At 51.9% G+C, this 25,980-nt stretch overlaps 1 protein-coding gene across 3 annotated transcripts in view; it reads right to left on the minus strand.

The window, feature by feature from the left end:
* The window catches only part of LOC119963786 (disintegrin and metalloproteinase domain-containing protein 12-like), a 467,225-nt gene that overhangs the window by 436,193 nt on the left and 5,052 nt on the right, over positions 1-25,980 (minus strand). For all 3 annotated transcript variants that reach the window (XM_038793073.1, XM_038793071.1, XM_038793074.1), the window contains exon 2: positions 9,105-9,214. In XM_038793073.1, coding sequence (XP_038649001.1) covers positions 9,105-9,214 — 110 coding nt within the window. The remainder of the gene's footprint in view (positions 1-9,104; positions 9,215-25,980) is intronic.

The raw sequence follows: 25,980 nt of genomic DNA on the forward strand, positions 1-25,980 counted from the left end.
CAGTCTCAGCAGAATTCTGCGAAGGTTGGAAGAAACCTCAGGTCCCAGCACCCAACCGGGGCCACTCCGCCGGATGGGGAATTCTGCGCGCCTTGACACTGGGGTGTGGGGGGTTCCTTGGCGGTCAACGATAGGAATTATTTTATTTGTGGCCTTACCATCCTGGGAAATGAGACCTTGGGGGCCCTCGGGACAATAACCAGGGAATTATCTCAACTCAGGTTGTTTGCCATGCAGAACCGGTATGCTCTTGACTATCTCACCTGCATCTTTGTGGGCCTGGCCATCCTTAAATGCATGATGGGTAAAATGCAGGGTGCGCTGGAACAGATAGCCGCCCCTAGAGCATTGACTGTTAGGGTCCACGAGCATGCAGCGGCCGATGAGGTGCTGCAGTAGGATTTAGCAATGCAGCAACGAGTTTTCTTAGTTGAAGGGCCATAACTACAGCTAGGAATGATGGGTTATCATGAAATGATAAAAGGAGGGAATGAGGAGATGGACAGTAAGACCCTGAGGGTAATATGTTCACAGACAGAACAAAGGAGAGAGAGCAGAGCAAAGCATGGCTCGGGGGATGGTAACCTCGTGGTGAGCATGCTGAAAAGGATGCTGGGCACAATGTAAAGTGACCAATTAGGATATAGGGCCAGGTCAGGAGGTGTATAGAATGACCAATGGGAAGCTTATATGTGAATCTTACTGTGATTTTGAATATATCTGTAGAAAATTGTGTGCTCTCTCTTTTTTACTCCTGGATGTTGCAGAAGACATTATGTGTGTCCTGTAGCTCTATGGATTGATGCAGCCTTGCAAGTTAGTTATTATTAAATGATATGATACCTGCAAATCCATCTCAGATTTTATTGAATCTAGACTGACAGCAAATTAACCAGGAATTAACAAAGCCACAGCTAAAGTATTGAGTGCAACTCTGGAATCCACGTTATAGAGGGGATGTGATAGCACTGGGAATGGTGCAGAAGAGATTTACCAGGATGTTGCCTGGGTTGGAGAGTTTGAGTTAGGAAGAGAGTTTGGATAGACAGATTGTTTTCCTTGGAACAGAGGATACTGAGGGGGGACATGATTGAGATGGATAAAATTATGAGGAGCAGAGATAGAGTAAACAGGGAGAAATGTTTCCCCTTGGTGGAGGGATCAATGACCAGAAGGCAGAGATTTAAAGTAAGGGATGGGAGGTTAAGAGGGGATGTGAGGAAAGATCTGTTCACCCAGAGGGTGGTGGGAGTCTGGAACTCACTGCCTGAAAGAGTGGTGGAGGCAGAGACCCCCATAATATTGAAGAAGTTTATAGATGTGCACTTGCAAAGCCTGTGAACCAATTGCTGGGAAATGGGATCAGAACTGTCAGCTGTTTTTATTTTGACCGGGGCAGATGCTTAGTGCCAAAGGCCTTTTCTGTACTGTGAACCTCTCTGACTTTATGATTCTAAGAACCTTGGTGAGTTCCTGCAGTGCATCATGTCGATGATACACACTGCCGTCACTATGTGTCAGTGGTGGAGGAATTAATGTTTGTGGATGTAGTGTCAATCAAGCGGACTGCTTTGTCAAGGATATTGCAAAGCTTCTTGAATGTTGTTGAAGCTGCACTCATCCAGGCAAGTGGAGAGCATTCTATCACATCCCTGACTTATTCCTGTTGATGGTGGGCTGGCTTTGAGGGGCCTGGAAGTGAGCTACACGCAATCTTTGCCCTGTTCTTGCAAATACAGCATTAATGTGGTTTAGCCAGTTCAATTTGTGATTAATGGTAGCTCTTTGAATTTTCACAGTGAGGGATTCATTGATGTTAGAATCCATAGAATCCCAACAGCACAGAAAGAGGCCATTCGGCCAATCAAGTCACACCCCTGCCTTACCACAGCCAATTTTCCCTCATATTGCCATAATTTCCTTTGGTTAGATTTAAGAACCATTCTTTATTTGTAGGATTTACAGTGCAGAAGGAGGCCATTCGGCCCATCGAGTCTGCACTGGCTCTTGGAAAGAGCACCCTACCCAAGCCCACACCTCCACCCTATCCCCATAACCCAGCAACCCCACCCAACACTAAGGGCAATTTAGCATGGCCAATCCACCTAACCTGCATATCTTTGGACTGACATCACTTTCTAACTTAATGTAAAATTCCAATATGTTATGATCACTCTTCCCTTAAAGTTCAGTTACAAAGTTATTAGGCCATTGTCATTGCACAACACTAGATCTAAAATAACCTATTCATGATTTGGTTCATTTTGTTCTTGGAAACCATCTTGTATACATTCCAGGAATACCTTTGTGATATATATCTCTGACTTCCTGATTTATTCCTTGCCCGACATTACCATTATTACTTGGTGGCCTATAAATAACTCCCAATGTTTCTTTATCCTTGCCCATTCTTAGCTCCAGCCAAACTGATTCTCCATCTTTATCCTCTGATCCAAGAACCTCTCTCTAAAGTACTGATGTTGTCCTTTATTTAACAGTGTTAACAGGCTCTCATGGTAGCATAGTGGTTAGCACTGTGGCTTCACAGCGCCAGGGTCCCAGTTTCGATTCCCGGCTTGGGTCACTGTCTGTGCGGAGTCTCCACGTTCTCCCTGTGTCTGCGTGGGATTCCTCCGGGAGCTCCGGTTTCCTCCCACAGTCCAAAGACGTGCAGGTTAGGTGAATTGGTCATGCTAAATTGCCCTTAGTGTCCAAAAAGATTAGGAGAGAATATTGGGTTAGGGGGATAGGGGAGATGTGAGGGCTTAAGTGGGTCAGTGCAGACTCGATGGGCCGAATGGCCTCCTTCTGCACTGTATGTTCTATGTGTTATCCCACCTCCTTTTATTTTTTATGCCTGTCCTTCCTGTTGAAGACCGTTGAATAGTCAGTTCTTAGCCTTGGCTCACTGTAACTAGGTCTCCGTAACAGGAATTAAATCAGAAATGCTTACTTCTATATGTGCCATCAATTCATCTCTCTTGTGAATACTGCATGCATTCAGATTGGGAGTCTCTAGTTTTGTTTGTTTAACATTTATCCATATTTTGACCCTGTTTGATGCTGGATTTTATTTCTGTTGCCTTCCAACTTAGTTTACTAAAACTCTTCCCATTACCAGCTTTTTTGCTCTCCTGTCTGGTTTGTTTTGCTGTTGAACTGAATACCTTGCTGGGCAATTTCAGGGGGTAGTAAAGAGCCAACCACATTGCTGTGTGTCCATCAGTTGTAGAGAAGCCCAAATGAGGACAGCACATGTTCTTCTGTAAAAGGGAACCACAATTGATGATAGTTACCACAACTGAGATGAGCTTTTAAATTACATATTTTATGATTTGAATTTAAATTCTCTCTCTTTCTGTTATTTTTTTCTCTCTTGTTCACTCTCCCTCTCTTACTCACTTTCCCTCTCCTTGGTCTCAACCTCTCCTTGTCAAACAATACCGAGGGGTGACCCTTGATCTCGTGGAAAGACTCAATGCGCTCGCGAGGAACTGCGACCACAAAGGAGTGAATGCAGAAGACCACAGGAACTTACATATCCGCGATGCCCTTGTGTCTGGCATCATGTCCTCGTACATCCGGCAGCGGCTCCTAGAAGACGGGGCGAAGGGTCTCCAAGGCACGGTAACGCTCGCCTCTTCTCTCAAAACGGCCCACCGTAACCTCCGTACGTACTCCGCGGACCTTGCGAACCTCTCTCTATCCCCTCCAGACTCGGCCACGCTACAGGCCTGTGCCACGCGGCGATCCACTCACTCCGGGGGCTCCCCATGCTATTTCTGTGGGCAAGGCCAGCACCCACGTCAGCGTTGCCCGGCCCGATCCGCAATCTGCAACGACTGCGGGAGGAAAGGGCACTTCGCGAATGTCTGCCTGGCTGGGCCCAAAGGCCACAAACAAAACCCTAACCAGGCCCAGAAATCAAACTCCCGGTCTCACAGTCCCCGGAACGCGGCTGCGCGGCGGCCATACACGCCCACTTCCGACGCGTCATCGACCTTGTGCGAGTCACGGGAGCGGCCATCCTGGCGGCGGCCATCTTCAAAACCCAACACGTTCGGCCATCTTGTGACTCCAGGCGGCCATTTTGTGAGTTCGACTCTGACGGCCCGCAACGAGGAGCGATCACACTCGATCAGTCGCGGCCGAAACACCTGCGAAACTCAATGATGCGGGTGCGAATCAACGGCCATGACACTCCCTGCCTATTCGACTCCAGGAGCACGGAGAGCTTTATACATCCAGACACGGTAAGGTCCTCCTCCGTGCGCACCCACCCCGCCTCCCAAACTATCGCCCTCGCCCCTGGGTCCCATTTTGTTCAAATCACGGGGTATTGTGTCGCTGACCTCGCAATTCAAGGCGCTGAATACTCCCATTTTAAACTTTACATCTTTCCTCAACTCTGCGCCCCCCTGCTGCTCGGTCTGGACTTACAGTGCAGCCACCGGAGCCTGACACTGAAGTTCGGCGGACCCCTGCCCCCACTCACAGTATGCAGCCTGGCGACACTCAAAGTTGCGCCACCCCGCCTCTTCGCGAACCTCACTCCCGACTGTAAGCCTGTCGCCACCAGGAGTCACCGGTACAGTACCCAAGACATGACCTTCATCAAGTCAGAGGTTCAGCGGCTACTAAAAGAGGGGGTCATAGAGGCCAGCAACAGCCCTTGGAGGGCTCAAGTATTGGTAGTCCGCTCCGGGGAAAAGCAACGAATGGTAGTGGATTATAGCCAAACCATAAACCGCTTTACACAACTCGATGCTTACCCACTTCCCCGCAAAGCTGAAATGGTCACTCACATCGCCCAGTATCGGGTATTCTCCACAGTTGACCTAAAATCGGCCTATCATCAACTCCCTATCCACTCAGAGGACCGCCCCTACACGGCTTTTGAAGCAGCCAGTCGGCTGTTTCACTTCCTCAGGGTCCCCTTTGGTGTTACAAACGGAGTCTCCGTTTTCCAGAGGGCGATGGATCAAATGGTGGACCAGTACGGCTTACGGGCTACCTTCCCGTACTTGGACAACATCACCATCTGCGGCCATGACCAGCAGGACCACGACGCAAACCTAGGGAAGTTCCTCCAGACTGCCCGGGCCCTCAACCTCACGGACAACAAAGAGAAATGTGTGTTCCACACAACCTGGCTCGCCATCCTCGGCTACGTTGTGGAAAACGGGGTCCTAGGCCCGGACCCCGATCACATGCGTCCCTTTAAGGAACTCCCCCTCCCCCGTAGCCTCAAGGCACTCAAACGGTGCTTGGGGCTTTTCTCCTATTACGCCCAGTGGGTCCTCAGACATGCGGACAAAGCCCGGCCACTCATTAAGACCACGGTTTTTCCTCTGACGGCTTTCGACCGTATCAAGGCCGGCATCATCAAGGCCACCATGCACGCGGTGGACGAAGCCATTCCCTTCCAAGTAGAAAGCGACGCATCAGACGTCGCCCTGGCTGCTACCCTCAACCAGGCGGGCAGACCTGCATTCTTCTCCCGAACCCTCAACGCCTCGGAAATTCGGCACTCTGCAGTCGAGAAGGAAGCACAAGCCATAATGGAGGCCGTGCGACACTGGAGGCACTACCTAGCCGGTAGGAGGTTCACCCTCATCACCGACCAACGGTCGGTCGCCTTTATGTTCGATAACGCACAACGGGGCAAAATAAAGAACGACAAAATTCCCGCGGCACGTGCGCCAACGCCTGAGAGCCATCCACGATGACCTCTGCCACCCGGGGGTCACCCGGCTTGCCCACTTCATCAAGTCCCGCAACCTACCCTACTCCACAGGGGAGGTCAAGGCCATGAATAAGGCATGCCAGATCTGTGCGGAATGCAAACCGCAATTCTATCGACCAGACAAGGCCCGCCTGATAAAGGCCTCTGGGCCCTTTGAGCGACTAAGCGTGGACTTCAAAGGGCCCCTCCCATCCACCAACCGCAACATCTATTTCCTCACCGTCATCGACGAATTCTCCCGCTTCCCTTTTGCTGTCCCCTGCCCCGATACGACCTCGGCCTCCGTGATCAAGGGACTGCACAGCACCTTCACACTGTTTGGTTTCCCTGCTTATATCCACAGCGACCGGGGTACATCGTTCATGAGCGATGAGCTGCGTCGGTACCTGCTCAGCAAGGGCATCGCCTCGAGCAGAACGACGAGCTATAACCCGCGGGGAAACGGGCAAGTGGAGAGGGAGAACGCGACAGTTTGGAAGGCTGTCCTCCTAGCCCTATGGTCAAGGAGTCTCCCTATCGCCCGCTGGCAGGAAGTCCTACCCGATGCCCTGCACTCCATTAGGTTGCTCCTCTGTACGGCCACGAACGAGACCCCTCACAATCGTTTGTTTGTCTTCCCCAGGAAGTCCACTCTGGGGTCTCGCTTCCACTCTGGCTGATGACTCCGGGTCCAGTCCTACTCCGGAGGCACATGAGGAGCCATAAAACGGATCCAATAGTCGAGAGGGTCCACCTGCTGCACACAAACCCTCAATATGCCCACGTCGAGCACCCTGACGGCAGGCAGGATACTGTCTCCCTGCGAGACCTGGCACCCGCTGGCTCTCCCACCGACCCCACCGACTCTCCCATCGACCCCGACGTTTTCCCCACCGACCCCCCCCCCCCCCCCCCCCCTCCTTCTACCGACGCTCCTCGCCCCGCACCGACTGCCGACTCCGACAGCGACCTCCCCATAGCGCCCCCTGCCCCCCAGCCAGCTCCGGCATCGACCACCCTAATCACCCCTGATAATCCCCCCCCTCCCGCCCTCCAAGGCGGGCAAAAGTCAACCGTGCTCCCGGATAGACCACCATCGGAACCGACCACATCCACGGTGCCACCACCGGAGCAGCGAATGTCAGCACGGACGATCAGACCACCACAAAGACTGAACTTATAATTTAAAACACTTCACCCCCGACGGACTATGTGTTTTTTTTAAACAGGGGGTGAATGTGATGAACGGTATTAATAACTGCCGTAAACAGCTCCCTGCCTGCCGTGTCTATCCAACTCCCTGCCATGCCCCTGCCTGCCGTGTCTATCCAGCTCCCTGCCTGCCGTACTCCTGCCTGTTGTGTCTATCCAGATCCCTGCCTGCCATGTTCCTGCCTGCCGTGTCTATCCAGCTCCCTGCCTGCCGTGCTCCTGCCTGCCGTGTCTATCCAGCTCCCTGCCTGTCGTGTCTATCCAGCTCCCTGCCTGCCCTGCTCCTGCCTGCTGTGTCTATCCAGCTCCCTGCCTGCCGTGTCTATCCAGCTCCCTGCCTGCCGTGCTCCTGCCTGCCGTGTCTATCCAGCTCCCTGCCTGTCGTGTCTATCCAGCTCCCTGCCTGCCGTGCTCCTGCCTGCCGTGTCTATCCAGCTCCCTGCCGTGCTCCTGCCTGTTGTGTCTATCAAGCTCCTTGCCTGCCGTGCTCCTGCCTGCCGTGTCTAACCAGCTCCCTGCCTGCCGTGCTCCTGCCTGCCGTGTCTATCCAGCTCCCTGTCTGCCGTGCTCCTGCCTGTCGTGCTCCTGCCTGCCGTGTCTATCCTGCTCCCTGCTGTGCTCCTGCCTGCCATGCTCCTGCCTGCCGTGTCTATCCAGTTCCCTGCCGTGCTCCTGCCTGCCGTGCTCCTGCCTGCCGTGTCTATCCAGCTCCCTGCCTGCCGTGTCTATCCAGCTCCCTGCTGTGCTCCTGCCTGCCGTGCTCCTGCCTGCCATGTCTATCCAGCTCCCTGCCTGCCGTATCTATCCAGCTCCCTGCCTGTCGTGTCTATCCAGCTCCCTGCCTGCCGTGCTCCTGCCTGCCGTGTCCAACCAGCTCCCTGCCGTGCTCCTGCCTGCCGTATCTATCCAGCTCCCTGCCTGTCGTGCCTATCCAGCTCCCTGCCTGCCGTGCTCCTGCCTGTCGTGTCTATCCAGCTCCCTGCTGTGCTCCTGCCTGCCGTGCTCCTGCCTGCCGTGCTCTTGCCTATCGTGTCTGCCCAGCTCCCTGCTGTGCTCCTGCCTGCTGTGCTCCTGCCTGCCGTGCTCCTGCCTATCGTGTCTGTCCAGCTCCCTACTGTGCTCCTGCCTGCCGTGCTCCTGCCTGCCGTGCTCTTGCCTATCGTGTCTGTCCAGCTCCCTGCTGTGCTCCTGCCTGCCGTGCTCCTGCCTGCCGTGCTCTTGCCTATCGTGTCTGTCCAGCTCCCTGCTGTGCTCCTGCCTGCTGTGCTCCTGCCTGCCATGCTCCTGCCTGCCGTGTCTATCCAGCTCCCTGCTGTGCTCCTGCCTGCCGTGCTCCTGCCTGCTGTGCTCCTGTCTGCCGTGCTCCTGCCTGCCGTGCTCCTGCCTATCGTGTCTGTCCAGCTTCCCGTTGCTGAGGACTGCACATTTTTTATTGTAGACTTGCTCCAGCGGAGAATAATCAAGCTCTATTATGACGTTCCACCCACAGGCTCATACCATGAATAAATCCAAATTGCTATTGCTGGATGGATTGTAAAAAAATAGATCATTTCAGCAGAGAGGAGGCACACAGGTTGGGATGAGTTAAGGTAGTCATACAGTCATCGAGGTTTACAGTTTGGAAACAGGCCCTTCCACCCCAACTTGTCCATGCTACCCAGTTTTAACCGTAACCTAGTCCCAATTGCCCACATTTGGCCCAGATCCCTCTATGGCCACCTTCTTTGTTCTAAATTTAGAGTACCCAATTAATTTTTTCCAATTAAGGGGTAATTTACCATTGCAAATGCACCTACCCTACACATCTATGGGTTGTGGGGGTGAAACAGACGCAAACACGGGGAGAATGTGCAAACTTCACAGTGACCCAAAGCCCAGTGTGCTAAATCAGCCCCTACTGTGCCTCTGTGCTGCCCTTGTCTCCACATCCATCTAACTCATATAACTGCCTGAATGCTTTTTAAAAGACAAAATTGTACCCACCTCTACTATTGCCTCTGGCAGCTCATTCCAGACACTCACCACCCCCTGTGTGAATTATTGCCCCTCTAGACCCTTTTGATCTCTCCCCTCTGATCTTAAACCTATGCCCTCTAGTTTTAGACTCCCCGACCTTCGTGAAAAGATGTTGACTATTCAGACTGTAGAACGCCGTTAGATTAATTACCTGAGGCAGTATAGAAACTCTGTGTTTCTTATTCCCAGAGATGACATGTGGGAATACAAACTTGTACTCCTTCAGTTCTTCAAGTAGTTTTTCCTGATAAAAGTGAGAACCTGTTTGAAATGCAAGGGAAGATTTAATGGCATTTCTATAAAGATTAGTTTACAGTACATGCTGCTTAAATACAACACAAACTGTGTGGTGCTAATGTTAGTAATGCTCCAACCCAGTCTATTGCTGCAGGGGACATGGTTACAATTCCCCCGCATTGCATGCTGGTGGGATTTAAATACAATTACATAGGGCACGGTCTCACTGGGAAAACATTTGTTCTGGCCTTTAAGTGCTGGGAACTTTCAGCCTCTGCGCGAACGTCCCGCCGAGTCCACACTCGGCCGTATTTTCTGCACTGAGGAACTCCACTCACCAGTGCAGGAAGAGATTGGGATGCCATTATAAAATGGCACCCCGATCTCTCGAGCCCCCCAAACATGACTCCCAGAACCCCCAAGGTCACCTGTAGGGAGGTCCTTGAGTTATCCCCTGCACCCTGTAGTAGGGACTGGTTTAGCTCACTCGGCTAAATCGCTGGCTTTTAAAGCAGACCAAGCAGGCCAGCAGCACGATTCGATTCCCGTACCAGCCTCCCCGAACAGGCGCCGGAATGTGGCGACTAGGGGCTTTTCACAGTAACTTCATTGAAGCCTACTCGTGACAATAAGCGATTTTCATTTCATTTCATTTCATTAGTATGACTAGGGGTATTACAGTACCTGGGAGTGTGAGCTGCCATTGGTGCACAGGGCTCGCTGCCCATTGGCCCAAGTATTGTGTCCTCCGTATTCTCATTGGTCGAGAGGAAGGTAGCTCCGCCTACGAGGCGGGGTATAAGAACCCGTGTGCCCCAGCAGCCAGGTCATTTCTGTACTCCTGCTGCTGGGCTCACTTCTTGCTGATTAAAGCCTTTCGATTCGGACTACTCCTTCGTTTCGTGTCCATTGATTGCGCATCAATTTAATCAGCAAGATTTGTAAAGGATGGAGCTTCGCATCAAGCTGAGTGTCTACGACTCAGCCCCCACGCAGCGGATGCAACAGCCATATTTAAACACTGGCTAGCTTGCTTCAAGTTACCTTAGCACGGCGGGAAACGTCCCGACGAAGGAGCAGAAACTGCACATCCTCCACTCGTGTGTCGGCACCGCCACATACATGCTCATCGAGAACACGACAGACTATGATGCGGCTATGGACCTACTCAAAGGACACTTCATACGGCCGGTTAATCAACTCTACGCTCGGCACTTACGAGCCACAAGGCAACAGATCCCCGGTGAGTCACTGGACGAATTTTACGGTGCCCTGGGAACTGCGGCTGCCCACAGGTATCTGCTGCTGAACACACTGAACTCCTAATCCGAGACGCCTTCATTGTAGGCATGCAGTCCTCGCACATCCGCCAGAGACTGTTAGAAAGAGAAACCTTAAGCCGCATGGAGGCACGGGCCCTCGCTACCTCCCTAGATGTCGCAAACTGAAATGCACGCTCGTACGCACCCGACTACGCGGCGTGGAATGCAGCGTCTCCCTCTCCCACGGACTCAGATTTCCCCCAGGCCTGCGCCGCAGGGCGCCCCGAAAAACCAGCGGTGCCCCACTGCTATTTTTGCGGCCAGGCGAAGCACCCCCGACAACATTGCCCAGCCCGTTGCGCAACCTGCAAGGGCTGCGGGAAGAAAGGCCACTTTATGGCCGTCTGCCAGGCAAAGGCGGTCGCTGCAGTCCCAGGCAGCGACGGTGGGACAGCCCCTTCTCTCTCTTCAGGGGCCCTGTGCGGCCCGCAGACCTCGCTGCCCCCATCCCCCAACGCCACATGCGATCTTCGGGCGCCGCCATTTTACGCCCCCCATGCCATGTGCGACCCCCGGGCACCGCCATTTTGGACCCCCAACTCCACGTACGGGGAACGGGCGGTGCCATTTTATCCACTCCCCACCATGTGCGGCCGATGTGGGGCACCGAGGACCCCGCGGGTGACTACTCCCTGCCTGATGAAGACTCCGACTACCTGCCACGACTCACTTCAGTCACTCTGGACCAGTCTCGACCACGCACCCTCTCTACGGCAACAACAAAGATTTTGCTCAACGGCCAGGACACGAACTGCCTGTTGGACTCCGGGAGCACGGAGAGTTTCGTCCACCCCGCCACGGTAAGACGCTGCTCTCTCCCTGTCTACCCGGTTAAGCAAAAAATCGCCCTGGTCATGGGGTGTTGCACAGCAGGCCTCACGGTCCAGGGGAGGGAGTTTAAAAATTATAGGCTATACGTCCTCCCCCACCTCTGCGCAGCCGCACTCCTGGGGATAGACTTCCAGTGTAACCTTCAGGGCCTAACATTTAAATTCGGCGGCCCTATACCTCCCCTCACTGTCTGCAGCCTCCCGACCCTCAAAGTCGATCCCCCATCCTTGTTTGCAAACCTCACCCCGGATTGCAAACCTGTCGCCACAAGGGGCAGACGGTATAGTGCCCAGGACCGAGTCTTCATCAGGTCCGAGGACTAGCGGCTTCTGAAGGAAGGGGTCATCAAAGCTAGTAACAGCCCCTGGCGAGCACAAGTTCTGGTGGTAAAGACCGGGGAGAAGAATAGGATGGTCATAGACTACAGTCAGACCATCAACAGCTTTACGCAGCTGGACGCGTACCCTCTCCCCCGTATATCCGACCTGGTCAACAGGATCGCACAGTACAAGGTCTTCTCCACGGTAGACCTGAAGTCTGCCTACCACCAGTTCCCCATCCGCCCGAGCGATCGCAAGTACACTGCGTTCGAGGCGGACGGGCGGCTCTCCCACTTTTTAAGGATTTCCTTCGGTGTCACAAACGGGGTCTCGGTCTTCCAACGAGAGACGGACCGAATGGTCGACCGATACTGTTTACGGGCAACTTTCCCGTATCTCGATAATGTCACCAACCACGATCAGCAGGACCACGACACCAATCTCCGCAAATTTCTCCAAACCGCAAAACTCCAGAATCTGACCTACAACAAAGACAAATGCGTGTTTAGCACCGACCGCCTAGTCATCCTCAGCTACGTAGTGCGAAATGGAGTGATAGGCCCCGACCCGGAACGCATGCGCCCCCTGATGGAGCTCCCCCTCCCCCACTGCTCCAAGGCCCTGAAGTGCTGCCTCGGGTTTTTCTCTTATTACGCTCAGTGGGTCCCCAACTACGCCGGCAAAGCCAATCCCCTCATACAAACTACTACTTTCCCCCTGTCGACGGAGGCCCACCAGGCCTTCAGCCGCATCAAAGCGGATATCGCAAAGGCCACGATGCCCACTATCGACGAGTCCCTCCCCTTTCAGGTCGAGAGCGACGCGTTTGACGTAGCTCTGGCAACCCCCCTCAACCAAGCGGGCAGACCCGTGGCCTTCTTCTCGCGCCCTCTCCATGCTTCTGAAATCCGCCACTCCTCGGTCGAGAAGGAAGCACAGGCCATAGTAGAAGCTGTGCGACACTGGAGGCATTACCTGGCCGGCAGGAGGTTTACCCTCCTCACAGACCAATGGTCGGTGGCCTTCATGTTCGACAATGCACAGCGGGGCAAGATTAAAAAACGAGAAGATCTTGCGGTGGAGGATCGAGTTATCCACCTACAACTACGACATCTTGTATCATCCTGGGAAGCTAAACGAGCCTCCCGATGCCCTGTCCCGCAGCACCTGTGTCATCGCGCAAGTGGACCACCCCCACGCCCTCCACGAGGACCTCTGCCACCCGGGGGTCACCCGCTTCTTCCATTTTGTGAAGACCCGCAACCTGCCCTACTCCATTGAGGAGGTCAGGACAGTCACCAGAAACTGCCACATCTGCGCGGAGTGCAAGCCGCACTTCTACCGCCCCGAAAAAGTGCATCTGATAAAGGCTTCCCGTCCCTTTGAACGCCTCAGCATGGACTTCAAAGGCCCCTTCCCCTCTACCAACTGCAACACGTACTTCCTCAACGTGATTGGTGAGTACTCCCGAATCCCATTCGCCATCCCCTGCCCCGACATGACCACAACCATCATCATTAAAGCCCTACACACCATTTTCTCCCTGTTCGGTTACCCCGCTTACATTCATAGCGATAGGTTGTCCTCCTTTATTAGTGATGAACTGCGTCAATTCCTGCTCAGCTAGGGCATTGCCTCCAGCAGGACGACCAGTTATAACCCCCGGGGTAACGGACAGGTCGAGAGGGAGAACGGTAAGGTCTGGAAAACCGTTCTACAGGGCCTACGGTCCAGAAATCTCCCAGTCTCCCGCTGGCAGGAGGTCCTCCCAGACACCCTCCACTCCATCCGGTCTCTGCTCTGCACCTCACCAACGCCTTCTTGTTTTTCCCAGGAAGTCTTCTTCAGGGACCCCACTGCCAACCTGGCTGGCAGCTCCCGGACCCATCCTGCTCCGGAAACACATGCGGGCGCACAAATCGGATCCATTGGTCGAGAGGGTCCCGCAGTTCCACGCGAACCCGCAATATGCGTGGAGTACCCCGATGGCCGACAGGACACGGACTCCCTACGGGACCTGGCACCCGCTGGATCCCGGCCTCCCCCCCGGGCGCCAGACCCCACCACCCTCCGCTACAGCCGCAACTGCCTCCGGCAGGCACTCCCCTCCCTGCCCCGCCGACACCCTTACCCGCGCTGCCTCGAGTCAGGGACGCCCCTCCCCCGGCCCGGCCCTCTCCAGCCCTGCCTGAGGGTACAGACGCAGCCACAAGGACCGGATCATCGCTCCCGGGGTCACGGACGCCCCTCCCCCGGCCCGGCCCTCTCCAGCTCCGACTAGGGGTACGGACTCAGCTACAAGGACCGGATCATCGCTCCCGGAGTCACGGACGCCCCCCCCCCCGGCCCGGCCTCCTCCAGCTCTGCCTGAGGGTACAGACTCAGCCACAAGGACCGGATCATCGCTCCCGGGGTCACGGACGCCCCTCCCCCGGCCCGGCCCTCTCCAGCCCTGCCTGAGGGTACGGACTCAGCTACAAGGAACGGATCATCGCTCCCGGGGTCACGGACGCCCCTCCCCCGGCCCGGCCCTCTCCAGCTCCGACTAGGGGTACGGACTCAGCTACAAGGACCGGATCATCGCTCCCGGAGTCACGGACACCCCTCCCCCAGCCCTCTCCAGCCCTGCCTGAGGGTACGGACTCAGCCACAAGGACCGGATCATCGCTCCCGGAGTCACGGACGCCCCTCCCCCGGCTCGGCCCTCTCCAGCCCTGCCTGAGGGTACGGACGCAGCCACAAGGACCGGATCATCGCTCCCGGAGTCACGGACGCCCCTCCCCCGGCCCGGCCCTCTCCAGCCCTGCCTGAGGGTACGGACGCAGCCACAAGGACCGGATCATCGCCCCCGGAGTCACGGACGCCCGCAACTCCTACGTCTCCAAGGAAGCTCCGCAGGTCGCAGAGGACGTCCAAGGCCCCCGATCGCCTGATCGAGTCTATGTGAACTGTTAATGGACCTTGTTGCTTGTTCTCTTGCACAGGACATCCCCCCTCCACGCCCTCATTCCCCAACTTCCCAAGGGACACACGCCCCCCCTCCCCGGTTCCTTTCTCAACAAGGGGTGAATGTGGTAGTATGACTACGGGTATTACGGTACCTAGGAATGTGAGCTGCCATTGGTGCAGAGGGCTCGCTGCCCATTGGCCCAAGTATCATGTCCTCTGTATTCTCATTGGTCGAGAGGAAGGTAGCTCCGCCTATGAGGCGGGGTATAAGAACCCGTGTGCCCCAGCAGCCAGGTCATTTCTGTCCTCCTGCTGCTGGGCTCACTTCTTGCTGATTGAAGCTGGGCAGCACGGTAGCATTGTGGATAGCACAATGGCTTCACAGCTCCAGGGTCCTTGGTTCTATTCCGGCTTGGGTCACTGTCTGTGCGGAGTCTGCACATCCTCCCCGTGTGTGCGTGGATTTCCTCCGGATGCTCCAGTTTCCTCCCACAGTCCAAAGATGTGCAGGTTAGGTGGATTGGCCATGATAAATTGCCCTTAGTGACCAAAATTGCCCTTAGTGTTGGGTTGGGTTACTGGGTTATGGGGATAGGGTGGAGGTGTTGACCTTGGGTAGGGTGCTCTTTCCAAGAGCCGGTGCAGACTCGATGGGCCGAATGGCCTCCTTCTGCATTGTAAATTCTACGTAAAGCCTTCGCTTCGGACTATTCCTTCGTTTCGTGTCCATTGATTGTGCATCACACACCATCTCCAACAGCAGAGCACCCCGGGTCTGAAGTGCCAGGGTGGCACTCAGCTGGCTTTGCCAGCGTGTGCAGGTGGTATCAGCAGTGCCACGATGCCACCTTGCCCAGGAGGCAACCACCCGCGGGCCTCCGATCACCTGGCAGAACCCTACCAAGTGCTATTCCGCCTACCATCCGTTTGTGGAGACCAGTGCTAAACACCCTGGAGTTGCCAAGGCGAGGGGATTCAATCCCAAAGCCTTGGGTGGATCCAGCAACTCCATATTAAAGTCAAACCAGCTGCTCATTTAATATGCAAATATGCCAAATACTGATCCCTCCCACAAATTATGACATCACGCGAGTTCCCTTTGGATCTCATGAGGCGTAACATGCCGGGTAAATCTCACAAGAGGCCATTCGTGAAATTTACTGGCCGCATTGTGCCCCAAGTCGGGCGTGGCCGTTAGATAGTGCCCTAAATCTGGGATTGAAAGTTAGTCTTTAGTAAAGGTGACGGTGAAATGCAAGGGCAATTTAATAGTATTTCAACACTCTAGCCAAGTACGTTTTGAAAAATGTGATGCGAGTTTCTGTCATCCTTCATAGAGGCTGTTTAGCACACTGGGCTAAATCACTGGCTTTGGAAGCAGACCAAGCAGGCCAGCAGCACGGTTCGATTCCCATAACAGGTGCCGGAATGTGGCGACTAGGGGCTTTTCACAGTAACTTCATTGAAGTCTACTCGTGACAATAAGCGATTTTCATTTCCTTTCTGTCTTCTCAAATGTTTGGAAAATATTGCACAATACCATTTCAAAGAAGTTTATCTATTTTAATATGTATTCATTACATACAGCAATAGACTTCAAAGTTCATGGGTTGCATCCCCTCCTCTGAATAAGAAGTTGTAGGTTCTATCGTACAGCATGGTCGCATAGTGGTTAGCACAGTTGCTTCGCAGCGCCAGGGTCCCAGATTTGATTCCCGGCTTGGGTCACTGTCTGTGTGGAGTCTGCACGTTCTCCCCATGTCTGCGTGGGTTTCCTCCCACAGTTCAAAGATGTGCAGGTTAGATGGATTGGTCACGCTAAATTGCTCTGAGGTTAGTTGGGGTTACTGGTTTATGCGGATAGGGTGGAGGTATGGGCTTAAGTAGAGTGCTCTTTCCAAGAGCCGATGCAGACTCGATGGGCCGAATGGCCTCCTTCTGCACTGTAAATTCTATGATCCCACAGAATCAAAGAAAAATAGTGAAAAATAGGCCCAACGAGTTGTCACCGCTGCATGAAAGGCACCTGATCTGTCAATCGTAATCGTATTTCCCAGCACTTGGCCCATAGCTTGGAATGTTAAGACGTGCCCAGTGCTCATCCAGGATGTGAGGCAACCCACCCCTACTACCCTCCCAGGCAGAGAGTTCCAGACCATCACCACCCTCTGGGTGAAATAGTTTTCCCTCAAATCCCCCCTAAACCTCCTGCCCCTCACCATGATCTTGTGCCCCCTCGTAACCGACCCTTCAACTAAGGGGAACAGCTGCTCCCTATCCACCCTGTCCATGCCCCTCCTAATCTTGTCCACCTCAATCAGGTCACCCCTCAGTCTTCTCTGCTCCAGCGAAAACAACCCAAGCCTATCCAACTTTTCTTCAAAACTAAAATGCTCCCTCCCAGCAACATCCTGGTGAATCCCCTCTGCACCCCCTCCAGTCCAATCACATCCTTCCTATAATGTGGCCACCAGAACTGCACCCAGTACTCCAGCTGTGGCCTCACCAATGTCCTCCACAACTCCAACATGGCCTTCCTGCATTTGTAATCTATGCCCTGATTGATAAAAGTGAGTGTCCCATGTGACTTTTTCACCATCCTATTAACCTGCCCTTCTGCCTTCAGAGATCTATGGACAAACACGCCAAGGCCCCTTTGTTCCTCGGAACTTCCCAGTGTGGTGCCATTCATTGAATATTTCCTCATCAAATTACTCCTTCCAAAGTGTATCACCTCACACTTTTCAGGGTTAAATTCCATCTGCCACTTATCTGCCCATTTGATCGTCGCGTCTGTTTCTTCCTGTAACCCAAGACACTCAGCCTCACTGTTAACCACCCGACCAATCTTAGTGTCATCCACAAACTTACTGATCCTACACCCACATAGTCATCTCAGTCATTTATATGAATGAAGAATAATAGGGGGCCCAGCACAGATCCCTGTGGGGTGGACACTGGCTTCCAGTCACTAAAGCAGCCGTCTGTCATCATGAAAAAAATTAAAATCGCTTATTGTCACAAGTAGGCTTCAAATGAAGTTACTGTGAAAAGCCCCTAGTCGCCACATTCTGGCGCCTGTTCATCCTCTGTTTCCTACAGCTCAGCCAGCTTTGAATCCACCTCATCAAGTTCCCTGTAGCCCATATGCATTTGCCTTCTTTAAAAGTGTCCCACAGGGAACCTTGTCAAATGCTTTGCTGAAATCCATGTAAACTGTATCAACTGCACTACCCTCTTCACACTTTGTCACGTGCTCATAAAATTCAATGAAATTTCTTAGGCGTGACCTCCCTGTGACAAAGCCATGCTATTCATGATCAAACCTTGCCTCTCCAAGTGGAGATAGATTCTCTCCTTCAGAATTCTCTCCATTAGTTTCCCCACCACTGACGTGAGACTCACTGGTCTGCAGTTCCCTGGCTTATCCCCACAGCCTTTCTTAAATAGTTTTTTTTTTTTAAAATTTAGATTAGCCAATTATTTTTTCCAATTAAGGGGCAATTTAGCGTGGCCAATCCGCCTACTCTGCACATTTTTGGGTTGTGGGGGCGAAACCCACGCAGACACGGGGAGAACGTGCAAACACCACACGGACAGTGACCCAGAGCCGGGATCGAACCTGGGACCTCAGCGCCGTGAGGCGGTTGTGCTAACCACTAGGCCACCGTGCTGCCCGCTTTCTTAAATAGTGGGACCACACTCGCGGTTCTCCAATTCTCTGGAACCTCTCCCGTGGCCAGAGAAGAATAAAAAATTTGAATCAGGGCCCCTGCGGTTTCCTCCCTCGCCTCCCACTGGTTTAGCTGGTTTAGCACAGGGCCAAATCGCTGGCTTTGAAAGCAGACCAAGGCTGGCCAGCAGCACGGTTCAATTCCCGTACCAGTCTCCCCGAACAGGCGCCGGAATGTGGCGACTAAGGGCTTTTCACAGTAACTTCATTTGAAGCCTACTCGTGACAATAAGTGATTTTCATTTCATTTCACAGCAACCTGGGACACAATTTGGATTGTTTATTGTCACATGTACCAAGGTACAGTCAAAAGTATTTTTCTGCGAGCAGCTCAAACAGATCATTAAGTACATGAATGAAAATTAAATAAAAAGAAAATACATAATAGGGCAACACAAGATATTCAATGTAAATCATGGTCATCCATGATTTTCTGGGCTTGTTGCTCCTTCCTATTACCCTAGAGGGAGCATGTTGGGCCTCTACCCTCCCCATTTCCTCCTGAGCTGAACCTGTGCTGTCCCCCTGAACTGAAAAAAAAGCGCGGGAGAGGAGCCGGAGATTTAAAAGCGTGGGAGGAGCCACCTCCTCTAACCTAAGGGGTTGAGTGAATATCAGGTAAACTCTTCCTGTCTTTTTCTTGTTTTATCTGGAGGGGACGGGATGAAGGCAGTACAATGTTCCTCTTGCAGAATGTTTGAGGTGAGGGACGCCGTCAGTGACCCTGCTGATTTCATCTGTGGGAAGTACACCCAACTCTAGCTCCTCAAAAACTGTGTTAGGGAACTGGAGCTGGAGCTGGATGAACTTCGGATCATTCGGGAGGCAGAGGTGGTCATAGATAGAAGCTTCAGGGAGGTAGTTACGCCAAAGAATAAAGATAGATGGGTGACGGTGAGAGGGGCTGGGAGGAAGCAGTCAGTACAGGGATCCCCTGTGGTCGTTCCCCTTAGCAACAAGTATACCGCTTTGGATACTACTAGGGGCGACGACTTACCAGGGGTCAGCCATGGGGTACAGGTCTCTGGCACAGAGTCTGTCCCTGTTGCTCAGAAGGGAAGGGGGAAGAGGAGTAGAGCATTAGTCATTGGAGACTCCATAATTAGGGGGATAGATAGGAGATTCTGTGGGAACGAGAGAGACTCGCGGTTGGTGTGTTGCCTCCCAGGTGCCAGGGTCCGCGATGTCTCGGATCGTGTTTTCGGGATCCTTAAGGGGGAGGGGGAACAGCCCCAAGTCGTGGTCCACATAGGTACCAACGACATAGGTAGGAAAAGGGATAGGGATGTAAGGCAGGTATTCAGGGAGCTAGGGTGGAAACTGAAAGCGAGAACAAGCAGAGTTATTATCTCTGGGTTGTTACCCGTGCCATGTGCTAGTGAGACGAGCAATAGGGAGAGAGAACAGTTGAACACGTGGCTACAGGGATGGTGCAGGAGGGAGAGATTCAGGTACCTGGATAATTGGGGCTCATTCTGAGGTAGGTGGGACCTCTACAAGTGGGATGGTCTACACCTGGACCAGAGGGGTAGCAATATCCTGGGGGGGAAATTCGCTAATGCTCTTCGGGAGGGTTTAAACTAATTCAGCAGGGGGTTGGGAACCTGAATTGTAGCTCCAGTGTACAGGAGGTTGAGAGTAGGGCGGTCATGAGTAAGGTTTCAATGTACCGGCAGGAAGGAAGGAGGTTTAAAGTGTGTCTACTTCAATGCCAGGAGCATCAGGAATAAGATGGGTGAACTTGCAGCATGGGTTAGTACCTGGGACTTCGAAGTTGTGACCATTTCGGAGACATGGATAGAGCGGGGACAGGAATGGTTGTTGCAGATTCCGGGGTTTAGATGTTTCAGTAAGTTCAGGGAAGGTGGTAAAAGAGGGGGAGGTGTGGCATTGTTAGTCAAGGACAGTATTACGGTGGCAGAAAGGACGTCTGATGAGGACTCGTCTCCTGCGTATAGGCTGAGGTTAGAAACAGGAAAGGAGAGGTCACCCTGTTGGGGGTTTTCTATAGGCCTCTGAAAAGTTCCAGAGATGTAGAGGAAAGGATTGCAAAGATGATTCTGGATAGGAGCAAAAGTAACAGGGTAGTTGTTATGGGAGACTTTAACTTTCCAAATATTAACTGGAAACGCTGTAGTTCAAGTACTTTAGTTGGATCAGTTGTGTGCAGGAGGGTTCCCTGACACAATCTGTAGATAGGCCAACAAGAGGCAAGGCCACATTGGATTTGGTACTCGGTTATGAACCAGATCAGGTGTTAGATTTGGAGGTAGGTGAGCACTTTGGTGATAACAACCACAATTCGGTTACGTTTACTTTAGCGATGGAAAGGGATAGGTATATACCGCAGGGCAAGAGTTATTGCTGGGGGAAAGGCAATTATGATGTGATGAGGCAAGACTTAGGATGCACGGATGGGGAACGAAACTGCAGGGGATGGACACAATGGAAATGTGGAGCTCTTTCAGGGAACAGCTACTGCGTGTCCTTGATAAATATGTACCTGTCAGGCAGGGAGAAAGTGGTCGAACGAGGGAACTGTGGTTTACTAAAGTTGTCAAGGGGAGAAAGAGGCTTCTGTAAAGATGAGACGTGAAGGTTCAGTTAGGGCGCTTGAGAGTTACAAGTTAGCTAGGAAGGACCTAAAGAGAGAGCTAAGAAGAGCCAGGGGGCTGTCTGGCAGGTAGGATCAAGGATAACCCTAAAGCTTTTTATAGGTATGTCAGGAATAAAAGAATGACTAGGGTAAGAGTAAGGCCAGTCAAGGACAGTTGTGGGAAGTTGTGCGTCAAGTCTGAGGAGATAGGGGAGGTGTTAAATGAATATTTTTCGTCAGTATTCACACAGGAAAAAGACAATGTTGCCGAGGAGATTACTGAGATACAGGCTACAAGACTAGACGAGATTGAGGTTGATAAGGAGGAGGTGTTAGCAATTCTGGAAAGTGTGAAAATAGATAAGTCCCCTGGGCCGGATGGGATTTATCCTAGGATTCTCTGGGAAGCTAGGGAGAGATTGCAGAACCTTTAGCTTTGATCTTTGTGTCGTCAGTGTCTACAGAAATAGTGCCAGAACACTGGAGAATAGCAAATGTTGTCCTAACTATCCACCAGTGAGCCTTACTTCTGTTGTGGGCAAAGTCTTGGAAATGATTATAAGAGATAGGATGTATCATCATTTAGAACGGAATAATTTGATTCGGGATCGTCAACACGGTTTTGTTAAAGGTCGGTAGTGCCTCACAAATCTTATTGTGCTCTTTGAGAAGGTGACCAAATAGGGGGACGAGGGTACAGCAGTTGATGTGGTGTATATGGATTTCAGTAAAGTGTTTGATTAGGTTCCCCACTGTAGGCTATTGCAGAAAATACGGAGGCTGGGATTGGGGGTGATTTAGCGGGTTGCGGAAAATAACACGCAGCACCCTAACACGCAGGGATGCAACAATTGTGGACAGAAGGGACATTACGCCCGAGAATGCCAAGCCCCCCCGAAACAGCCATGGAATCAGCCCCCAAATGCCAGACCTACTCACAGCATTAGGGCCTTTGCAGATAATTTGGCCATAAATGGCACCGATTGATGGTGTTTGGACTCCCCAACTAGGGTCTGCGACACACTTTGGGACAAGTCCGGAAGACCTGGAGTTGCAGGCACAGTCTGGGGACACCCCGTACAGTTCCTTTGGGACACAGGTGGGTCCCGAACCACGTTAAACTACTCCACGATGTACCAGCACGATATATGGCCCACTACAGACACCATCACTCTTAGTGGATTTACAGGACACCTCCAGCAGGGACACATTACGGCCCCTGTCGATGTCCAGATCGGTAACATTCGAACCAAGCACTCAGTAGTTTTGGTAGATTTACCCCCGACAGCAGAGCACATCCTGGGGATAGATTTTATGAGCTCACACAGCCTTTCTTTCAACCCCGTAAATAGGTGTGTGTAGAAAATGGCTAGAGCAGCACGATCCCGCACCACGCTCACAGCAGGAGACTACGAACACAGGATTAACTCAGTGGGAGATTACTGGTTTGATCCACAAACAATGACCAAGGACAAAACAGTTAGGGAAGTCTTGAAGTAATACAAGGCATCTTTTGCCTAGCACAAGCACGATTGCGGTAAAATTACAGGAATGGTCACCATTCCAGGTCCCGATCCTCAGCCCCAGAAACAATACGGTTTTCCCCAACAAGCCGAGGGAGAGGTAGCTAAAGTAATTCAAAGTTTATTAGATCAAGGAGTGATTCGGCCCGTAGCCTCAATGAACAATGCCCCGATTTGGCCCGTAAGAAAATAGATGGTTCATGGCGACTGACCATCGATTATAGAGAATTAAACAAAGTAACTCCATCAGCAGCCCCCACCGTTGCCATGAGTCCCGAGACCATGTTAAAGCAGGGACTACAGTCAAAATCTTTCATGGTTCTGGACATTAGCAATGGCTTTTGGTCCATTCCATTGGATAAAGCGTGCCAGTATAAATTTGCGTTCACCTTCCAGGGACAGCAGTACACGTGGACGTGCCTTCCACAAGGTTTCTACAACTCCCTCTCCATTTTTCACAGACAATTGGCGAATGGATTAGTGAAATTTTCCCAACCTGGATGCCTCATTCAGTATGTGGATGACTTGCTCCTACAGACTGACAACAAGGAAGAGCACATTTCGCTTCTTTCTGAACTATTAGGTCTCCGAACAGAAATTGGATGTAAAATCAACCCCAAAAAAGCCCACATTCTCCAAGAAAAGGTAACTTTTTTAGGTACGGTTATAACATATGGTAAGCATGAGACAGAGCAGAAATGGATTGACTGAATTGTAAAATTGCCCTTGCCCCAAAATGTTACAGCACGCCGGTCATTTTCAGGACTGGTCGGTTACTGCAGGAACCATACAGATGGTTTTGTCACAAAAGCAGCCCCACTTTCCGAGCTCATTAAGAAACAGGCTCCATGGAAATGGCTTCCACAGCACATGGATGTCGTAGATGCACTGAAATGCGCCCGAAGTACAGCTCCCGCTTTGTAGGCACCAGACCCGCACTCCCCATACGAAATAGAGGTAGTGACCACCGACCGAACTCTTTCGGCCATACTTCTCCAGGAAAGGCACGATCGTTTAGGACCCGTAGCCTATGCCTCACGTGTTTTAGATCCGGCAGAGCAAGGATTTTCATCCTGCGAAAGGCAATTGCTCGCAGTTTTTTGGCCTGTTCAATACTTCTTGGACATAACAGGGCTCAACCCCGTAGCTATTTTGACCGACCACACCCCGACACAGCTACTGTTAGACGGTAGGCTAAAAGACAGCACATTAAGCCAAATTCGAGCAGCGCGCTGGACCCTATTCCGACAAGGACGCGACATTACGGTAAAGAGGACAAAGACACACACGTTTCTGGCCGATAATTTACAATATGCAGGAACCCCACATGTGTGTGAAATCATTGCAGCCAAACACAACACAGGACCCTTCCCAAATTGTTACCGAGAAAGACAGGCATCCGACCACAGACAACCCAGCCCACAGATAAAGCTCTAAAAATGTACGTTGATGGCTCCTCCACAATTCTGAATGGAAAAGGGATTACAGGATGTGGCATTTATGTAGAGGACACGCAGGGACGCACATTATAGGAGATCTCGTTAAAGTTGCCAGGTCATTTAGGTTCACAGGCAGCCAAGTTAGCAGCCATTGCATACATTGTGCAGCACCCAGATTTGTTCCCGATCCCAGCAGACATATATTCGGACAGTTTGTATGTTTGCAACAGCTTGACGGACTTCCTGCCCCTGTGGGAATCTAGAGGATTTATATCCGCCGACAGAAACCCCCTACCCTCAGCGCCATTACTAAAACACATTTTCAAAGAAGCAAAAGATCACAAATATGGAATCATAAAGGTTAGAAGCTATCATCGTTCCTCCCCACCCGGTAACATGAAAGCAGACGCCCTAGCGAAAGCAGGCTCACTTTTGGCAACTCCCTGAAACTGCCCCAGTACACGCGGTCCAGGTCTCACAGACCAATATTCAAGATTTGGCACAGGCACAAAAGGAAGACGACACGCTTAAATAAATTTTAAAAGGAGACTTCCCATCTCCCTATAATAGGTTCAAAGACGCTTTAACGATACACAAGGGAATCATATTAAAGGATAGTATTTATGTGGTCCCCACCCAGGACAGGAACCAGATTATTTGTCAATTCCATGACGGACATGGACACCAAGGGATAGAATCCACCCTTGCCCACCTCAGACTTCTCTGCTGGTGGCCCGATTGAAAAACTGACGTAACCCACTACATTGAAAATAGTTTGATTTGCACCAGAACAACCCAGACAGATACGGAAAGAAAGGTCAGCTAAGACACACCCGCCCTGTTAATGGCCCATGGACAAACTTGCAGTTAGAATACATTGGTCCCCTCCCCTCCCTGCAGAAATGGATTTAAATATGTTTTGGTCATGATCAACACCTTCATAAAATGGGTGGAATCATTTCCTTCCAGGACAAACATGGCTTACGTGACAGCAAAAATTCTAACACAGCAAATTTTTACTAGATGGGGACTCCCCCGTAGTATTGAGTTGGACCAAGGTTTGCACTTCACAGGAAGAGTAATAAAATACGTCCTAACAATTTTTGGAATGAAACAGAAGTTTCACAATGCCTATCAGCAACAGTCCAGCGGCATTGTGGAACGCATGAACCAAACCCTAAAGGCAACACTGAGGAAGATGGTACAACAGCACAATACAACATGGGACACAGATCTCCCCTTTGCACTGATGTTTATTAGAAACACGGTGTCGAGTTCGATAGGATACACCTACCACATGCTTATGACCGGACGACCCATGAAGGGTACGGAGTATTTATTTGGACTTGATTTGGCCAGCCCCACAGTCACCGCCCTTACCCACGAAAAAGCGGTACAACAAATAATGGAGAATATTAAAGCAGCACAACTCGCTGCAGCTGTTCGACTAGGTGCTAGGAAAAAGCAGAGTAAGGCCTGCTTTGATAAAACAGTACACCCGGTAGAATATACAGTCGGACAGCAAGTCATGGTCTCCCTGTACAATCCGAGTTCATTCCCCTCCCCCAAATTCTCAGGATCCTACTCAATTTCCGATAAAGTAAGCCCCTCAGTTTATAAGATTACGTATCCAAATGGAAAATCAGGATGGTTCCATGGAAACCAACTTAAGGTTTATGGAATGCAGTGCAGCCACTCACACCACATTTCACTGGCAATGGCAGACAACGAAGACCCGTCCACTGGCAACCCAATCCAGCCCTCCCCCAGCCAGGACAGCACGTCCACAGACATGACCTTGACTCAGCCCAGAGTCCAATTTCAGCCTCACACTTGATTCGGCTGCTAGCGATAGCGATAGTGCAGGCATGCCGAACGTCCTTGATATTCCCAACCAATGGATAAACAGACCAGGCCCTAATCCCTACAGCCCCAGTGACACCGACCACGATATGTTCGGCCCCTCAGAGACCATTCATTTGCCATTACCAAAACTTGACCCACCGCCCGACGATAGCGATCCCCCCTTGCCCCGGTAAATTTGCACTGGCGAAGAAATTGTCCGCCCACTCAGCCC

Source organism: Scyliorhinus canicula, chromosome 3 (genome assembly GCF_902713615.1).
Source record: "Scyliorhinus canicula chromosome 3, sScyCan1.1, whole genome shotgun sequence".
In the NCBI taxonomy this organism is placed as follows: domain Eukaryota; kingdom Metazoa; phylum Chordata; class Chondrichthyes; order Carcharhiniformes; family Scyliorhinidae; genus Scyliorhinus; species Scyliorhinus canicula.